Source organism: Gavialis gangeticus, unplaced genomic scaffold (genome assembly GCF_001723915.1).
Source record: "Gavialis gangeticus isolate Ggan-Ray unplaced genomic scaffold, GavGan_comp1, whole genome shotgun sequence".
Lineage (NCBI taxonomy): Eukaryota > Metazoa > Chordata > Crocodylia > Gavialidae > Gavialis > Gavialis gangeticus.
In genome coordinates this window covers 30,437,038-30,455,526 of record NW_017729030.1, presented here as the reverse complement: position 1 = coordinate 30,455,526, position 18,489 = coordinate 30,437,038, and the positions used below count along the sequence as shown (strand labels likewise).

General features: G+C 41.0%; 1 protein-coding gene across 3 annotated transcripts in view; it reads left to right on the top strand.

The window, feature by feature from the left end:
- The window catches only part of KIAA1109 (KIAA1109 ortholog), a 299,447-nt gene extending 282,517 nt beyond the window's left edge, over nucleotides 1-16,930 (top strand). For all 3 annotated transcript variants that reach the window (XM_019522065.1, XM_019522064.1, XM_019522063.1), the window contains 6 exons: nucleotides 6,666-6,917; nucleotides 7,434-7,637; nucleotides 11,499-11,693; nucleotides 12,588-12,722; nucleotides 14,690-14,855; nucleotides 16,198-16,930. In XM_019522065.1, the coding sequence (XP_019377610.1) occupies nucleotides 6,666-6,917; nucleotides 7,434-7,637; nucleotides 11,499-11,693; nucleotides 12,588-12,722; nucleotides 14,690-14,855; nucleotides 16,198-16,414 (1,169 nt within the window). In that variant the 3' untranslated portion in view covers nucleotides 16,415-16,930. The remainder of the gene's footprint in view (nucleotides 1-6,665; nucleotides 6,918-7,433; nucleotides 7,638-11,498; nucleotides 11,694-12,587; nucleotides 12,723-14,689; nucleotides 14,856-16,197) is intronic.
- The last annotated feature ends 1,559 nt before the right edge of the window (nucleotides 16,931-18,489 follow it).

Below are 18,489 nucleotides of genomic sequence, written 5' to 3'. Positions count from 1 at the left end.
GGGGGAAGGGCCATGGGGGCACATCAAGGCCCCCACAGTGAGGGAGTGGGGCAGAGTCAGGGGCAGGGGTGAATGCGGCTCTGGTGCTTGGGCGGGTTGTGGGACAGCTGCGGGAGGGGCTTCCACCTCTGCACACACCCTAGGGGTGGAATGCGGGGGCATGTGCCCCCCAGATTTGTGCATGGGGAAGAGGTGGGCTGCTGCTGCAGGCTGGAGTTCTGTGCCCCGCTGCCTTTGCCTCGGGAGCTATGCACTGGCTGTACTGTGTCCCCTGCCCGCCTGGCTGCAGGAGGCACAGCATGGGGTCATGCAGCTCCCAGGGCAACAGCAGCAGGGCACAGAGTCCCAGCCTGCAGTGGCAACCTGCCTCTGTCCCACACACAAATCTAGGGGGCATGTGCCCCCTGTGCCTCCCCTGGGATGTGCACAGCAGTGGGAGCAGCCCCCATGCCCGTGGACGAGAGCCACCTGTGACTCTGTCCCATGACTTGGCCTGGCCCTGGCCCCATTTGCCTCTGCCCTAGCCCCACTTCATCCCTCACCATGGGGCCCTCGATTTGCATCCCCCCCCATACCCCTTACCCTTCACAGATTTGTCTGCTGCACACTGTTCTACACTTTGCCAGGCTGTGTTCCTGACCACCTGCAGGCTATGGCTACATGTCTGTGTGCGCCCCTTGCATACTGCAGCAGCAACCCAGAGTGTGCACCTGGGCTGCCTTGTGGTCCTCTGCACTGCCACCATTGCCTCACAGGGTGGCCCAAATGCGGTGGTGACGGTGGCAAAGCAGAGCCCAAGTGCACACTCAAAAATCACGTGCTTGATTAATGCCTTAAAAAAATTAACTTGAACAGCTATTGACACAATTGCAATTAATTCACAGCCTTATTTAATATGGAATTATTTCAGTATATCTTTTTCTAGTAATAGTATGAAAAATACCATACGAAAGGAAAATATTTGGGTTTTTTTCATAAACTGTATTTTACAAACAGTTCTACTTGTTAGAAAAGCTGAAGGTTAATAACCAGTAGAATCTGGTGTTTAGAAGTAGTTGGTACATTGATGCACCTGTCATGCCTTAGGTAAACAGACCAGAGAACATTTCATGTTACTTTAGTATTCATCTTCTGATCACCATTTCTACTCACTGGAATTCTGAATATTTGTTTAAGCAGCAGTCTCTTTAGCCAACAATTATTCTTAATTTACGGTTAACAGTTGTTAAAAAACAAGATGTTGAGCAGGGGGGAAAACAAGATACAGTTATTTAAAAAAAAGTGTGTGGGGCGGTATATAATGTTCAGATAACTTATTCCAAATCTAATTAAACATCTCCAGTGGTGAATATTGTATTCAGTAATTTTGACAGCCAAGCTTGTTGGTCAGAATAGGTACGCTTTATTTTGGTGTTCTATGACTTAAACCACAGGAAACCTGTGGTTTGCATGTTTATTGCTGCATGGTACAGAAAAACTCCCTTCATGCTTACATTCTGGATCTCATTCCTGCCCTTCTGTACCATCCTATTTCTCCAATATAACTGGTCTATGTTAATTTTGTTTACTACTGCTACTATTTTAGAAGTGTATCCTTCTCTTCACATTCGTATTTACAATCTGTTTTGACAGTTTGTACCTCTAGGTTCCTGTGGTATTTAGCCTTTTTTTTATTAACCTTTGTTGCTATTTTTATTTCCTATATCTCGTGACATCAGACAGGTGTTAGAATTTACAATAGTTGGTTTCTGTAGAAATATGACATAAAACTTGTTTTTTTGACATGCTGCCTGTCCTTGCAGCCATTTCCATGGTGACTAGCAATGGCCACTTCTGGTGCCATTTATCTTAAAATAAGAAGTGCCCTATTGGGTCAGTCCATCAAGCCCAAAACCATGTCTCTGACAGTGGCAGAAGTGGATGCTACAGGGAGAACATTGAACTGGATAGATTTAGAGTGGTCCATTACCATTCTTGGCATCCACCATTGTTGGTTTAGAGATGCCAGAGGAAACATCTCCAATTGTTCTATTAAATGGCTATTAATAGAGCTATTATCTGTGAATTGATCTAGTCTCTTTTTGAACCTGGCTGTGCTATCTGTCTCTACTATCTTTTGTAGCAGTGAATTCCGTAAGTTAAAAAAGTATTTTGTCTTGTTAGTTTTAAACCTCTCCCCTAATTTCAGGGGGTGCCATCTAGTTCTAGTATTCTGGGACTTGGTGAATAACAGCTTGCTGTTCACTTGCTCCACATGCTTCATGATTTTATTAGACCCATATTATATTTTTAGTCTTTCTTGATATGGCACCTGTTCCATACTCCTGATCATTTTGGTTGTCCTTCTTTGTACCTTTTCTAATTCTGCTACATCCTTTTTGAGATGCAGACCAGAATTGCACACAGTATTCAATATGTGGGTGCACCATGGATTTGTATAATGTGTATAATATTATCTTCTGTTACCCATGTACTTGAGCCTAGGCACTCTTCAAGCAGGTGACAAATTTATCCATAAGATATGGGATGGTACTGATGGGGAGACATCAGTTTTCTGGACATCTGCTGAAAGAACAATGCAGCCAAACATAAATTGTCAAGCCAGTTCCTAACTTGTGTGGAGTTATTCTGTTTCAGAAAGTGGAGGATACAACTAGGGGATCATCTGTCCCAGGTCTTGTCCTGACCAACAGGAATGAACTGGCAGAGGATGTGAAGGTGATAGGTAACTTGGGAAGAAAGTGATGACAAAATGATAGAATTCCAGATTCTGAGACAGGGAAAGTATGAGGTCAGCAAAATTAGGATGCTACTAGATTTCAAAAAGGTGGATTTGCTCTGACTCAAGGAGTTAATAGGCAAGGTGTAATGGGAGAATATACTGAAGGATAAAGGGGCCCAACAGGACTGGGAGCTTCTAAAGTGCGCAGTATTGGAAGGCCAAAAAGAATCTGTCCTGACATGATGGAAGCGGAAGGATAATGGCAAGAGACCAATGTGGCTGCACAAGGAACTTCTAAAATGCCTCGAATGCAAAAGGAAAGCCTACAGACAATGGAAGAATGGGCAGGTCACCAAAGATGTGTACCAGGAAATAGCAAGAACCTGCAGGGGCAAATCAGGAAGGCAAAGATAAAGAACAAGCTGCATCTAGCAAAGGAAGTTAAGGAGGTTCTTTAAGTATTGTGGACAGAAAAGACAGACCAAGGATGATGTAGATCCACTGTTAACTAGCCAGGGGGGACTCCTAACAGATGCAAAGAGGTCAACAGCTACTTTGTCTCAGTCTTCACAAAAAAATTAAGCTGCAGTCAGACACCTCATAAGGATTATCTGGATAAGAAAAGAGGCAAGGTGAGGGAGGAGATAATAAGAGACTGTCAGAGATCTTTTGATGGGTCTGAATGAATTCACGTCAGCAAAGACAGATGAACTTTATTCCACAGTACGGAAGGAACTAACAGAGGAGATCTCAGAGCCCTTGGCAAAGATCTTCATGAAGTTGTGGGAGAAGGGCCAGGTACCAGAGGACTGGAAAAGGGCCAGCATAGTGTCCCTCTAAAAAAGGCAAAAAGGAGGACCTGGGTTAGAGACCAGTTTGCCTTATCTCCGTACCTGGGAAGCTACTGAAGCATATCCTAAGGAAGGCTATTTATTTGCAAGCATCTGGAGCAGGAAAGGCTGATCACAAGCAGCCAGTTTGGATTTATGAATAGTGTCAAACAAATTTGATCTCCTTCTTTGACAAAGTGGGCGCATCTATAGGAGACGTTTACTGGGGAATTGCCTAATTCGCTCTGTAGTAAATGTGTGTCTACCTATTAGGCTGCAGGAAACTAATAAACTGCAGCAGGCTAGTGCTTGTAAGTACAAGTACTATTCTGCTGCAGAGTTTTGTTGTATCCAGCAACGTAGGTATAGATGCTGATGAAGCTGGCTGAGGCACGAGAATGCATCAGTGGGGACTGCCTGCTGGCTGGCCCTGCCCTGGAGCACCACCATGCCCCAACCAGCCTCTCTGCAGCACTTTGAGCCAGGCTGGAACAGCCCAGGGTTGGCAGGCTGACCCCCTCAATGCCCTACCAGCTGGGGCTGCTCTGATCCAGCTCAGCCTGCTGCGGTCTCTGGTGCACATGTAAACGCAATGGAAGCAATAAACTCCAGCATGATATGCACTGGAGTTAATTGCTGTGTATTAATATGCATATGTAGATGCATGTAACTGCTTGAATGGATGAAGGGAATGCTGTGGATATGGTGTATCTGGACATTAGCAAGGTTTTTGACAAGATCCTGAATGACTTGCTTATAAACAAACTGGAGAAATGTAGACTAGATAAAACTACTATAAGGTGGACAGATAACTGGAGCAACAGCTGCAAGCAAAGGGTAGTTATTAGGGACCTCCAGAATTAATGGCAGCTGCCTGCTAATGTCTCAGGCAGATCACAGGGCCTGGCAGTCTTTTCACAGATGGACTGTGGCAGGCCCCCCATGCCTCTGGCTGAGGGGCCCTGGTAGCCCTGCCCCTCACTGCTGATTGGCTGCAAGGGTTGCCTGTTGTACAGCCCTGCCCCTTGCTGCTGACTGGCTATGAGGGCTGCAGCCCCACCCTCACCACCAGTTGGTGGAGAAAGACAGGGCCATATGACAGGCAGCGATCATAGTCAATCAGTGGCAAGGAGTGGGGCAGCAGCCATTCTGCTGGCAGCCCTTTGAGTGGGCAGTCCCCCCTCCTCCCTTCCCTGCCCTGGTGGGCTGCTACAGCATCCTAAGGACTGCTGGCTCCCTCTGGGGAGCCAGCATTGTGTTTTCAATGAGTTTTCTTTTTTTCCCCTCCCTCATGGCTTTCGTGAACAATGCCAGATTTTGTGAAATTGCAGTTTTGGTAGGTCTTTCATAATTATTAATGGGTCCATGTCAGAATGGCAGGAGGGTTCTGAGTGGTGTCTACAGGGATTTGCCCTAGGTTAGGTGCTGTTCAGCATGTTTGTTAATGATTTGGATGCTGGCATAGAAAGCTTTTTGAGCAAGTCTACAGACAACACAAAACCGGGAAGGATTGCAGACACGTTGGAGGATGTGAGCACAGTCCAGAAGGATCGTGACAGATTGGAAAACTGAGCTAGAGCCAACAGGATGAAGTTCAATATGGAGAAATGCAAGGTGCCACACCCTAGGAAGAAACATTGAAAACAAATATAAGATGGATGACATCTGGCTGGATGGCAGCACTCTGGAAAAGGACTTGGGAGTCTTGGTAGATCACAGACTTATATTGAGTCTGCAGTGTGGTGAAACTGCACACAAGGCGAACTCGGTTTTGGGATGCATCAATAGAAGCATTAGTTGCAAGACACAGGAAGTGAAAATTCTTTCCTGTTGGTTAGACCTCATCTGGAGTGTTATGTGCAGTTCTGGCTCCACATGTTAAAAAGGATGTGGAGAAGTTAGAGAGGGTCTGGGGTGGGCAGCAAAGATGTTAAAGGACTTGGGAAGCAAGTCATATAAGGAAAGTTTTTCTCTTTTGCTGCAGAGAGGAGGGAATGGGCCAATGGCATTAAGTTGCAGCAAAGTAAGTTTAGATTGGATATCTGGAAAAACTTCTGCACCATTAGAATAGCGAGGTAGTAAAATAGACTACCTAGGGAAGTGGGGACTCTGTCATTGGAGGTGTTCAGGAAGAGGTTGGACAGCCACTAGTCAGGGATGATCTAGATGTAGCTATGACTATGTACTACTAGGGGTATTTCCCAGGGTTCTGGGCTTAGTTGATACCCCCTGCCCTGTCCCGCCCCTTTCTGCTACATGCGTCTGACTGTTTTCAAGCCTTCTTTGGAGGCATTGGGGTGTTGGCTATAGTCAAGGCTTGGGATTTTTATTGGGGTGTGCTAGTGCTCCTGCTGGGACCAAAGCTAAAGGTTCCTAGCTAGAGGGTCTTGCACCTCTGCTCAGGATCAGACCAGTCACCTTATTTGGGGGCAGGAAGGAATTTTACCCCATGGTCAGACTGGTCAGCAGACAGTAGGGGGAGTTCTGCTTTCTTCTGTAGTGAGGAGCATGGCCCTCTGCCAGGATCTCTTGAACATATATTGACAACATTTCATAGAAGCAGAACATTGGCTGACATGCTTCCCCTACTTTACCTCTGGCAGATAAGGGTATTAGGTCTGTGTGGCGTCAGGGTTGGTGGCATTTGTATGTAGAATTGAGATTATGGATTTTATAGGCTGTTTTTGTTATGGATGATCCTGCCTTAGGCAGGGGGTTAGACTACATCAGTGTTTCTCAACCCATGGGTCGGGACCCAAGTGGGTGGCAAGAATATACGAAAGGGTCATGAACAAACTTTAAAAATGATTTCTCCTTTAAAGAAGAAAAACGCAGGAAGCTGTGGGTTTTCCCTTCCAGGCTGGCAGAGTTACAGCCTGCAAGGGGCTGCTTGAGGTCCCCCATACCCTCCATACACCCATGCCCACACACTGTGGGGCTGGAGCTTGGGGCAGTGGGTTGGAAGTGAGAGGTATTGGGTTGGGGCTGGCCATCAATGTTTATAAATGGGTCCTGGTACAAAAAAGGTTGAGAACCACTGGACTAGATGACCTCTGGCAATCCCTTCTAGCTCTGAGTCTCTCTGATTCAGTGACTTTATTTTCTTCCTCTAGTGCTGGATGCAGCGCATCATCGCCACTGGCCAGGAGTTTTGAAGGTAGTTTCGGGTTGTCATATATCCTTATTTCAAATTCCTTTACCAGAAGATGGAATGCAGTTTGGAGGATCAATGAGCTTGCATGGAAATCACATGACACTAGCATGCTTCCATGGACCTAATTTCCGATCAAAATCTTGGGCACTGTTTCACCTTGAAGAGCCCAACATTGCATTCTGGACAGAAGCACAAAAAATTTGGGAAGATGGTAAGTAAAGCATTTACTCATCCTGTACCTTAGGATTCTTTTTTAGAAACATAATTGGCATTGGCTTACTAAGCGTATGGAGAGCTGTTTTTATATTTTGAATCAATTTTCTTTTCCCTCAAAATGTGCGGTTTATTTGGGATAGAGGCAATATGAACCTGTCACTGGTATATAAAGGAAAACACCTAATTGAATGATCTAATACATCCTTGGCAAATGTATAACAGAGTTTCTTGCAGTAGTAGCAGACTGGACCTGAAGGTCCCAGGTGTATTTTCAAATGTCATGCTCCTACCTTGTTTAGCTGAAGCCAACATATTGCAAAAGTAGAAAGTTAAACTTGTTGCATTAATAATTGTTTCTGTCTGCATTGCTGCTGAGGATTTGACTTCTTCTGTCACTCACAAGCTTTACTTCACTGGTTTGCTAGAAATATTTCTGATTTGTACTTGTGCATGTGAGAGGAGAATCTAACTTTAACATTCAGAATGTGTGTGTGTGTTTTAATTGTAATAGGTTCTAGTGAGCATTCTACATACGTTGTGCAAACCCTGGATTTTCATTTGGGTCACAATACAATGGTCACCAAGCCCTGTGGAGCCCTAGAAAGTCCGATGGCAACAATTACAAAGATAACAAGGCGTCGTCATGAAAATCCACCACATGGGGTTGCAAGTGTGAAAGAGTGGTTCAATTATGTTACAGCTACAAGGAATGAAGGTAAGATTTCATGTTCATTTATTCGCATCCATAATTTCTGTTCTGCTTGCCAATCTCTGCAGGGTGTGTTGAACTAAAGCTGTTGAAATTAAAAAGGGGAAACAAGTTGGCTAAAATAAACAAGTATTTTGTTTCTCTCTGAGGCTAAGTAGTATTTACAGAATGTAATACAACAGTGTACTGACTACTTGGAGATGTTACTCACCTGAAGTCAGTATATTGTATCTGTTACAATCATTTCCATTAGTTTTGTTCCTCATTCCTCTGTATTTTATTTTATCTGGCTTTTTAAAAAAATGCCCAAATATAGTATTGCAATGTGATGCTGTAATTAATTGCATTAAAATAAATGATAGGTATGTCAAACTGTCTTTGACTTGAAAACCTTGTATGCTAACCTTAATTACTTGGGAGGCACAGAGGATGTATGGTGACAAGTTGACATACAGGAAGGTATTTGCATTCCAAATCTCTCTCTCTTTGTAACACTCAACAAGTTATTCTGTTAAGATGAGATTCGTCATGCTTACTTGCAATCTGGAGCTAACTTTTAAAGTTTCAGAAAATATTGCCATTTTTAGTTAGTTGTAACATGGATTAAAAAAGCACATCATGATTATTATAAAATCTAGAGAACATAGGGCTGTAATTTATCATTACTGCATGAATAGAAATGTAATTGAAATGGATTTTGTGCAAAACATCTGCAGGTTGTAGGACATACTAAAAGATGTATATCTTCTTTTTTTATCAAAGAAATTCAGTTGTGACAAATTATGGATGTGTAAAAATACTGTACTGATATTGTGAAGTGTATTTCTTCCTTCTAAATGATGCAACAGGATGTGGTGGTCAAAAAGCTTGCAGGTACAGATACTGGGAAGATCATATCTATCTAGTCTGTTCCTGTATGTAGACTTGTTACCATACATCCTGCGTGCCTCCCAAGTATTTAAAAATACAAACATATGTAACACCTGAAAAACCCCCAAACTTATGTTTGTATGTTTGATGTTTTAATGGCCAAGTATCAGTCGGAAGAAAGAAAGAAATGAGCATGAGTCAACATTTTTCCTGCAACAGTAGCCTTCTTTTACCTTTTTTAACTTGTCACATGTTGAAGAACTTATACCATTTTAAAGGTGAAAGCAATAGTGTTGCATGTGCCTGCTACAGGATAGTTATCTTTTATTTTAGTTGCATCTTAAGGCAGCAGCATTTTTTTCCTCTCTTTGCACATGGCCTAGCTGACACAGATGTAAATGATGATTTTACGTAGCCATTCAGGTCAGGCAGTCACAACCAGATGTGCTGCAAGCCACCTCACTACTTTGAATGCTGTTGGCTACAGAAACTGTTATGCCTTAATCTCACTAGTGCAGTGGGCCTATAGACTTAGGTGGGTCTTACTTATGCCATAAATTCTGGTGTTAACTTGGGTCTCTAAGCTTCTATAGTAAAAATAAGTGAATTCTGAAAAGCTGAATAAACTGAGTGCAGTTTTGGCAGTAATCGTTGTTTCAAATGATTCCATTCATTTCATGCATTTGGTTGAAATATTTACTTATGTTGGAATGCTACTGATTGGGGGCAGGGAGGGGGACATGGACATTTCCCTAAAATTTTGTTAGATGGCCCTGCTGATTTTTTGGGGGAGCAAAGTGCTCTGAAACAATGTTATACTGTACTCGTCTCCTTATAATATATCAATAAAAGTGTGTGTGTATACACAGATATACACATGTACGCGCGCGCGCGCGTGTGTGTGTGTACGCAGACATATGCATACTTTCACTGATATATTTTAAGGAGACCAGAACAGTTTAGGGTTGTTTCAGAACACTTTGCTCCCAAAATTAGCAGGGCTATCTATATAGATCCTTTCATTTCCATTTGCTGTACTCTGTATGGTTCACATCATTCAAAAGTGATTTTAAAATGTTAACCCACACAAAACTTGCATAAATAGTAAGATGAATGGTGAGAGGATCATACGGAACCTGAATATGGATAGTGAAAACATATAGTGATGCTAGAATGAGCTTTGTAGATGCTGTTTTCTTGTGCTTAGAATAAGGACGCATGAGCTGTTAAGCTGGGCTTTAAGCACATTGCTGTGCTACTGCTTGGAAAATGTAATGCAAAAGAACAGCATAAAACACCATTTCTTAGTATTGACAAGTCATAAGAATAACTTAGAAAGCACTTAATACATTGTTATAAAATGTATTAAGTGCTTATATGCTTAATACATTTATTAAGCGCTTAATACACTGTTGCAAAAACTGACTAGCAGGGACTCTCTATGCCTGGTGAAGGGTGACCATGCTGGAAAGCTTGCTAAGAACATTTTTCCGATTACGCAGTTGGTCTAATAAAAGATATCACATCTGACCAGAGAACCTTGCCTGCCTGTCCTCAGACCAGCATAGCTACAACCAGAAACTCAGCTCTAATACATTGTTACCACTATACAAAGTCTAGTTAGTTTCTAAAACGAACCTTTATTTTTTTGTGTGCATATGCATAGGATCTTTCAATTCATGTTGACACAGCATTTGAAATGTAAATACCAAAAAATATCAGTGGGAAGTTAAGGCTATCTAGTTAAAATTGAAAGTGCAACTTTAAGTTGACCCCTCCTTGAGTAATATGCGTTTTGAGAAGCCTCTAAATATGTGATCACACATCACCCCTCAAATAAGGTGTATCTTACAATCTTACAGTATATGTACAGACGATAGCTAAGATTATCTCAGGTATAGTATTAGTCTGCATCACAACATGCAACACAGACTTACTGTTTATTTGTTCAACCCTACCATTAGCATTACCTAACACTTGAATACTTGACTATGAAATATTAATGTCGTATTAGCATATTTTGTTTCCTTAGGACTAATTTTGTATGGAACAAATCCCTTTCTTGATACACTTTTTAGCTATGTCAATGAGGTTTGCCAGTTTCATGACAAAGTAGTAAATCTTAGAACTCCTCAATACATACATACCTCACTAATTTGGGTTCCTGCTGTTGAGAACACAGGTCCCCCATGATTCCAGGTAAGCAAGATTGGAATAGAAGTGGTGTTTTGCATTTTTGTTCTCTCCATAAGCAAAGGAAAGTTTTATCTTAGGTATGTTGTTCCATCCACACCCCTTCTCAGAAAATCAGAAGTACACTGGAGAGGGGGAGGGGAGGCTTCCTGAATATTGACTAGTATAGCAAGACTCCTATGGGTTCTTAAACTGTAGTAATGGGGCAGTACAGAAGTCCAGACAGACAATGTTCATTTAAGTGTAAAGCACCCCTCCCCCCTCCCTATTTTTAAGGTTTCCAAATAGCTTTAGGATTGCTATTGGCTGTAGTAATGAGTGTTAACTCCCTTCCTGAGAGCTGACACGATGACATCAACAGGAAGTTGTCAGCCATCTTTGAGTGTGTGTTACTTGTTGCAGTAAAGCCCTTTCTGAGAGCAAGAAATCTCTCTGCCTTTTCCTGAGCTATGAGAGATGGCACTTTGACAACCTTGAAAATGACAGAAAGTAGTAGCCATGAAAATAGCTGAGCTTAAGTGCACTTATCTGATATAGATGCAACCTGTGTTTATCATGTAAGAAGCAGGTGGTAACAGGTAACTATTACTAGATAGGTGCATAATTTGCTTAACCGTGTGTGTAAGTGTACTTCAAGCTGTTCTTAGCCTGAACACTTAAGAAACTGGTTTGAATTGAAATAGCACCTCACCATGCAGAATGCCATTGTAATTAAATCAGGTCACTTGCAAATATGTCTCCTTAAATGCAGGTAAGATTTGTTTAATAAAGATTGCTAAATTACAGCTTGTGTTGTCCATATAGAACTAAATCTCCTTCGAAATGTGGATGCCAATAACCCAGAGAGCAGCACAACAGTTAAAAGCTCAAGCTTGTTAAGTGGATTCAGAGGAGGTTCCAGTTATAACCATGAAACGGAAACCATCTTTGCATTACCAAGGATGCAGTTGGATTTCAAATCCATTCATGTTCAAGAGCCACAGGAACCTTCATTACAAGGTGCTATCCACATCCTTCTTTTTCTTTGCTCATTCAAGGCTATTACATTATTCTGATCATGCACAGGGAAATATTAGGAATTAATTACTAAATTAAGGTTATAAGTGTTACCTTTGTGTAAAATAGAAAATAGAACCTATGGAATCGGATGCTCTCTTGAGGGAATGGGAAACCCAGGGTAGAGACCAGACATTTTATAAAACCCTATGTTTATACAAATAAAATCTCTATGAATTGTCCAAATAAATGGATTAATATAATTAACTTCTTAAAATCCTTTTTTAGAAAAAGGGCTATTAAAAAAAATTGAACCTAAGGTAGGTATCTACAATTAATGGCTTGATACTAGGAAGTACAGAGTACTGTTTTTCCCATCAACTGCAAATGGAGCTGGGGAGAATTCAGCTCTTTTGAACATTAGATTGCTAATTTAGATGTTTGCTTTGTGGGGTCCTAATCTCTGCTGAAATTTTGTTTTGATCAATATTTTATATTGGTTGTTAGTTCAGTTGCCCTTTCTGTTTCTGTCAAATTTGACATATTTGATTTCAGTCTTCAGTACTGTCCATTAAAATTACACACAGATGAGATTATTACCTGTACTTGGTGGTCTTCTAAACTGAAAATCATTGGGGATCCACGTGATAGCAGTTCCTTTTATTTATGGAAAGAATACATATTCCTTCCTTTATTTATGGAAATAATATTCCTTTTTTAATGTAGAAAATAGCATTCTTTTATTATAAGTTTTCCCAAAGTTAAGGCTGTAAATCATGAGCAGTCTTAATTCTGGTACTTTATTAGTTTTTATTGGTATTCTTCTAAATTAGTTTCTATGATTTTACATAACCTGCATTTGATAATATGCTAAAATTATTTTTATCTTCTATGCAGATACTAGTGTAAAACCAAAGGTGGAGTGCAGTGTGGTAACTGAATTCACAGACCATATTTGTGTAACGATGGATGCGGAATTAATCATGTTTCTGCATGACTTGGTTTCTGCTTATCTTAAGGAAAAAGAAAAAGGTAGACAGTTGAAAAAAATTATGCTATAACTTGAATGAACCATTTTTATGAATGCCATGCCACATATATATTTGGAATTATTTTCATAAACTACTAATACTACATTTTGGTTTTATTTAAATGAAAGCTTCATTTTTACTGAGATTTTCAACAGTTAATGTTAACCCAACTCCTCTATGATTTGAAACTGATGAATAATCAAACCAGCCGGGTTTTTGAAAGTCTGTCACAAAAAAGTTATTACCAGAACACTTATAATGACTGAAATTTAGTTTATATTTCTTAAGAGAAAAAAACCTGAAGTTGTTCCTGGCTGTTTGGTTTGGAGAAGCCAAGAAATGGAAGTCTGTTCCTGGCTGTGGTACTGATCAGTTGTATGTCCTTGGGAGAACTACTTATCTCTGTTCTTAACTGTTTCCTTGTATTTAAATTAAATATGCCACACCAGAACTATTTGTAAATCCCCTTTATCTTTTTTATTCCAATAGCTTATCAAAAGTAATACGGAAACATAAAAAATAACTATTCAGTCTTGTTTCAATATCCTTTGCATGTCAGCAAAAATGACTGAAGCTACAAAGCTGGCTTTATATTCTTGGTGTCTCAAAAATCTAAAGAATAAACAGACTTAAAAAGATGAGCACTGCAGTTCAATTTCCTATAGTTAAAATGCCACCTATTATCTAGAGAACTCTGTTGTAAGTTATGTAGATTTCTGTGCATAAGGTTATATACGAGGTATATTATATTGTAGTTTTTGTATTTGACATGACACGATAGCTATGGTTTTTTTCAAACATACTTCATTTTTAGACTTCTAGGGCATTTTTAGATGTTACCCGAGATGCAGCTCCGGGCGCTTTAATTAGCAAGGTGCACTAATTGAAAGCACCCACACATCACATGTATCAGCATCCCCACACATCTCTGTACTGAAAGGATGGCGGCAGGGCGCTTTGAACTAAAGCTCATTGAACATGTTTTATTTCAAAGCACCCTGCTGCCATTTTTTTCAGCACAGGGACGTGCAGAGACGTGATACACAAGGCTGCTGGAGTGCATTGATTTCCATGCTCCAGCAGACTTGATTAATTGAGTCTGCTCCAGTGCACTAGATTTCTAGCATGTTGGAGCAGGCTTCCTGTAGGAGCCCTTAGATACTTAAGTTTTCAATGTCAATATTGCAAGAATCTTTGGATTTTGTGTGGAACTGAAGTATTTATGGTATTGACAAGGCAATAAAAGAAGAATTGCTAATTTGTGCCCCTACTAAGGAGGTTGTGACTTCAGATGAATTACCTTTTGGCTTGGAATATCATAAATTGGAGGGGGGAAGAAAAAAGGGGGTTCTAGGTGATGGGTTTTCTCATTTGTTTTTATGAATATTTTGATACCATATTTGTTCAGAACATTTGAAGTATGTTGAAATCTTTTTAGGTTTCAGAAATATCAAGAAGTTAGTATGTATATTCTTCTCATTAATATGTACTGTTACCTAAAGGGAGTGATTTATACAAGTGTGTTTGAAATGGCCTACTAAGTATATAGTGTATAACCCTTTTCCTTACAGATTTAAATGTGGACAGATAGTGGAGCTGTGTTTCAAATGTATGCATGATCATGCATATGTGTGGCTAGCAGAATGTTGAAACAGTAATCATTGATGTCAGCATTACGGATGTGTGAAATTTCTTTTCCTTTTTTTTGCACAAGTATTTGTATTGAACATTATTTGAAAGAGAAATGTCCACTAAATAATACATTGCAGTAATACATTGCTTCATTAATTTTGCCTCTAAATTCTCCAAAAAGTCAACCCGAGATCAATCCAAAATGAAATAAATTGGAGCAAGGGGTGGAGTGGGGAGCAGGAGTTAAAAGCCCATTCTTTGGAAAACTCTTTATCAAATCCAAATAAGTCCAAAGTAAGTACTTATAAGTTTATTATTTTCCCTTCAACTTTGTAGCTATCTTTCCACCTCGCATTTTATCTACTCGACCAGGACAGAAAAGCCCAGTGAGTGTGCTTGATGAAAGTTCTAGTGAACGAGAAACAGAAGATGGCATCGCTTATACTACTGTGGATTGGAGAGAATTTATGTGCAATACTTGGCATCTGGAACCCACGCTTCGGTAATCAGCAGGCTTATCTGCAGCATTCTATTTGTCTATTTATTTGGGTGGGAAAATAGTATTACATAGAAATGATCTTCCTCAAACTGCAGGTGTTCCCAGTTGGATGCTGTTAACCTGCTAATGGGACCTAGGGTATTAAACCCATTATAAAACATGCTTTCGTTACTAGGGACTGATGTGAAGCCACCTGCTACAGTATATGAAATGTCATTTGATAACAAAAAATGGGTAATACCATTTTACGTGGAGTAGGTTTTAGATAAAAACATTAAATGTTACACTGTTTACACATGAAGAATATTTGAGGTGCAATGCATTAGAGGCCACTTACATGTCATTTACCATTTTTCCCACTATCCCCCATATAACCTTTTTTTTTAACCTAGATATTTTCTCTCTCATGTCAATGTAAGAGGGACTTTTCTCTTGAAATTACAAGTTTTTGGTCAAGAAACTTGTTGTTTTTATGAACTGCCTGGCACGCTTTGGATTTGGGTAACATCAGTCTCCTTATTTTTGTAATGAAAAATATGAAGTTTTTATGGAGCATTGATAGTGATTTTTTTTTTTAAGTACCCACTAGTTAGGAGTTCTTCCTTTTTCTGTTTTATAACGTGTAAAATTCCATCTCATTATATAGGAAGGAACAATGTTCTTCCCCCCACTCCATTTTCAAAATGAAAATGCAAGTTAACTATTAAGTGTGCCTTATTTATTGTTATACAATGAATGTAGTGGTTGTTAAAGTTACCATCCAGTAGATGTACAGTAGACTGTTAATATGCAACCTGGCTGTGACCAACAGGAGTCACTTCTCAGAAGGTGGGTCAAGGGTGTGATAGCAAAATTCCCATGTTTGCTTCTGTTCATGGTGTCTATTGAAACTGGTAACAAGTACTGAAGTAGAAGCATAACTGGACCACGTATGGCACAACCACCTACCAGCTGTGGCTATTTTTGTGCTTCCTTACACCCAATTATACTACTGCATTTAAGTGTAAACTTTATACTTTATTCCCCTGTATGAATGTTTCCTTGCAAAGGAATGGGTTGAGCAATAAACCTTGGTTTACGCAAGCCAAAAAAAAAAAAACCCGAGTAAGAAGTTTTTCAGTACCAGTATGTGCCAAACTGAAACTGAGGATCCAGAGGCTACATATGACACTTCTGATCTCCTAAATCATCATATTCCTCCAAAAGCTGTTAAAAAATGAGTGGTGACTGAAAGGAGTAATACTGGAATTTCAGTGTTGTTTAATGTATGATTATTCAAATATTTGTTTGCTCGACACTTGAGCCTAATTATATATAGTTAAGAGTCTGCTTTTTTATATTTTAGATTAATCTCTTGGACTGGAAGGAAGATTGACCCAGTAGGTGTTGATTACATTCTTCAGAAGTTGGGCTTTCATCATGCTAGGACTACTATTCCTAAGTGGCTTCAGCGTGGGGTAATGGACCCCTTGGACAAAGTTCTCTCTGTTCTTATCAAAAAACTTGGTACTGCACTACAGGACGAAAAGGAAAAGAAAGGAAAGGACAAAGAAGAATACTAAAACCATAATTTAATGTGATAAAACCTGTTTTATTTCCGTTCAATTACACTGAAGTGTTTTACTGTATAATAAAAGAATTTAAGTATGAATTAAAGAGAACTCTAATGGCTTTTTGCTGTTATATTTAAAACTTACATTGTGAGTAACTGTTTACTGTGGTATATGATACCATTCTGTATTTAGAAAAGTATTGCATGATTATGACCAATGTATATTCTGTGAAAGAATAGGTGAATACTGTAAATCTGCTCTTTAGCATTCACACTATTATGTGCAATATGATTCCTGCATTCTTAAAATACTGCAGACTATTAACTGTGAATTTTCATGAATTTTATTGGCCATGTCACCTAATATCCCCTTGTTGATAATGTGATTCTGTTAATGGCTTTTTTGGTCCATGTAGACTTGTATAAATTCTTTTATGTATATAATTTATGGAACTGTGCTTGCCATAGTGCTAAAAATCATTTTCAGTTTGTTTAAAATTGTAATAAAACTAACTGTTGTACAAGTCTTCAGCTTCTTTCAGGTACGGAAGTAGGCAGTGCATGAATGCTGTGCATATACTTGTCCCATATGTTGAGCATAGTGCACAAATTTACAGAAACCCCTTTGAATTTGAAGTAGTCCCTGGTGCCCTCAGAGGCAGTGTGAGGACTAGTGGCTGCAGAATAAGGCAATAACAGCTTAGAAAACTGACCCAAATGGTATACCCAAAATGTCCCAAGAATCTGTTATAGTAACCTGTGTCGTCTCATAGTCTGCCAGCCTGGGCCAGGCTGTGAAAACCAGAACTTCCAGAAACTCACGTCCAAGGCCGCGTAGACTAAACGAGAGCAAAGTGGGCTAAATGTTTTTGCACTGCTTTAAAGGTGTCGGTGTTTGCATGCTGCGGCGGCGTCCTGCACATTAACTCCAGCTGCTGTAAGAAATTTGGTGGCATAATGCACTTTAAATGACTTGGGGCACAGCAAACAAAAACTCCTTTGAGGAGTTTGTTTTCTGCTCCTATAGCTATGGATCAAAGCAGCAGGCTCCGTGCAGCTCCATGGCTTTGCAGGAAGCCTTGCAGGCAGCCTGGCAGCAGGCTGGAAAAGCAGGCAGTGAGCCCGATCTCACCAGCCCCCTTTCCCTCTCCCCCAGAACCTGGCTGCCTGAGTTGCTCGGGGAGCCAGTGCTTCCCCCTGCGGCTGTGGTGCCCCCTGGGATGGCCTGAGCCAGGTGCCTGCAGGTGGGTGCCACGGGGGGGTGGTGTCTGCTGCTGCTGTGGAGGAAAGCGGCAGCCTCCCCTGCAGCCCAGGGCTCCGCCTGCCAGCAGCTTGCCCTCCCCTCCCTGCTGGAGAGACAGGTACGGTGTGTGCACAACATGGGGTTTAATCTGCCTTAAACTGAAGCGGTGTTTTTTAAAGCCCACCACTTCAGTTTAGGGGCCTGTTTTGTCTACACATGCTCCTTGGAAATTAACCACCACTCCTGCCCCAGACTGGGTATTTGCCTTCCTTGGAGGAGGTTTGGCACCATGTAAAGTTGCCCGGGTAGTGGTGGGCAGCAGGGGAAGGGTGGCCTTGGCTTGGCTGTTGCAAATTTATTTTAAAGCCTGCATGTGCCGTCTGTCAAGCCCTGGATGGCAGGACGAAGGGCTCTGTTCTCTCTTTGGGCTTTAATACCACATTTCTCAATCTGGCAGGAGCTCCTGCCAACACCTAGGCAAATTCTACAAAACTGCTGAGCTCAACCTTTTGCCCTGTAGGCCATGACTACAGCATGGAGCTGGTCTGTTGCAAGTGCCAGGAGCAGGCCTATCCCACCATGTCAGGATGGGGCCCTCAGTGCCTGAGACTGCATCCCCTAGCCCTGCACACTAATTTAGGGCATGTGTGCAGCTCACAGGAGCCGAGCTGCTCTTGGGTCTTAATATTTGGGGGAAGGGGTTCCCCACCATGAGTTTCCTAACTTAGGGTAAGCCCCATGGGCCTATGACAGGGGGCCACGGCCAGAGACACAGCCTATGAGGGGGCGATGGGACCCTAAGGCTCTTAACTAGGTGGCTTTCATTCAGTCCGTGTTGAGTA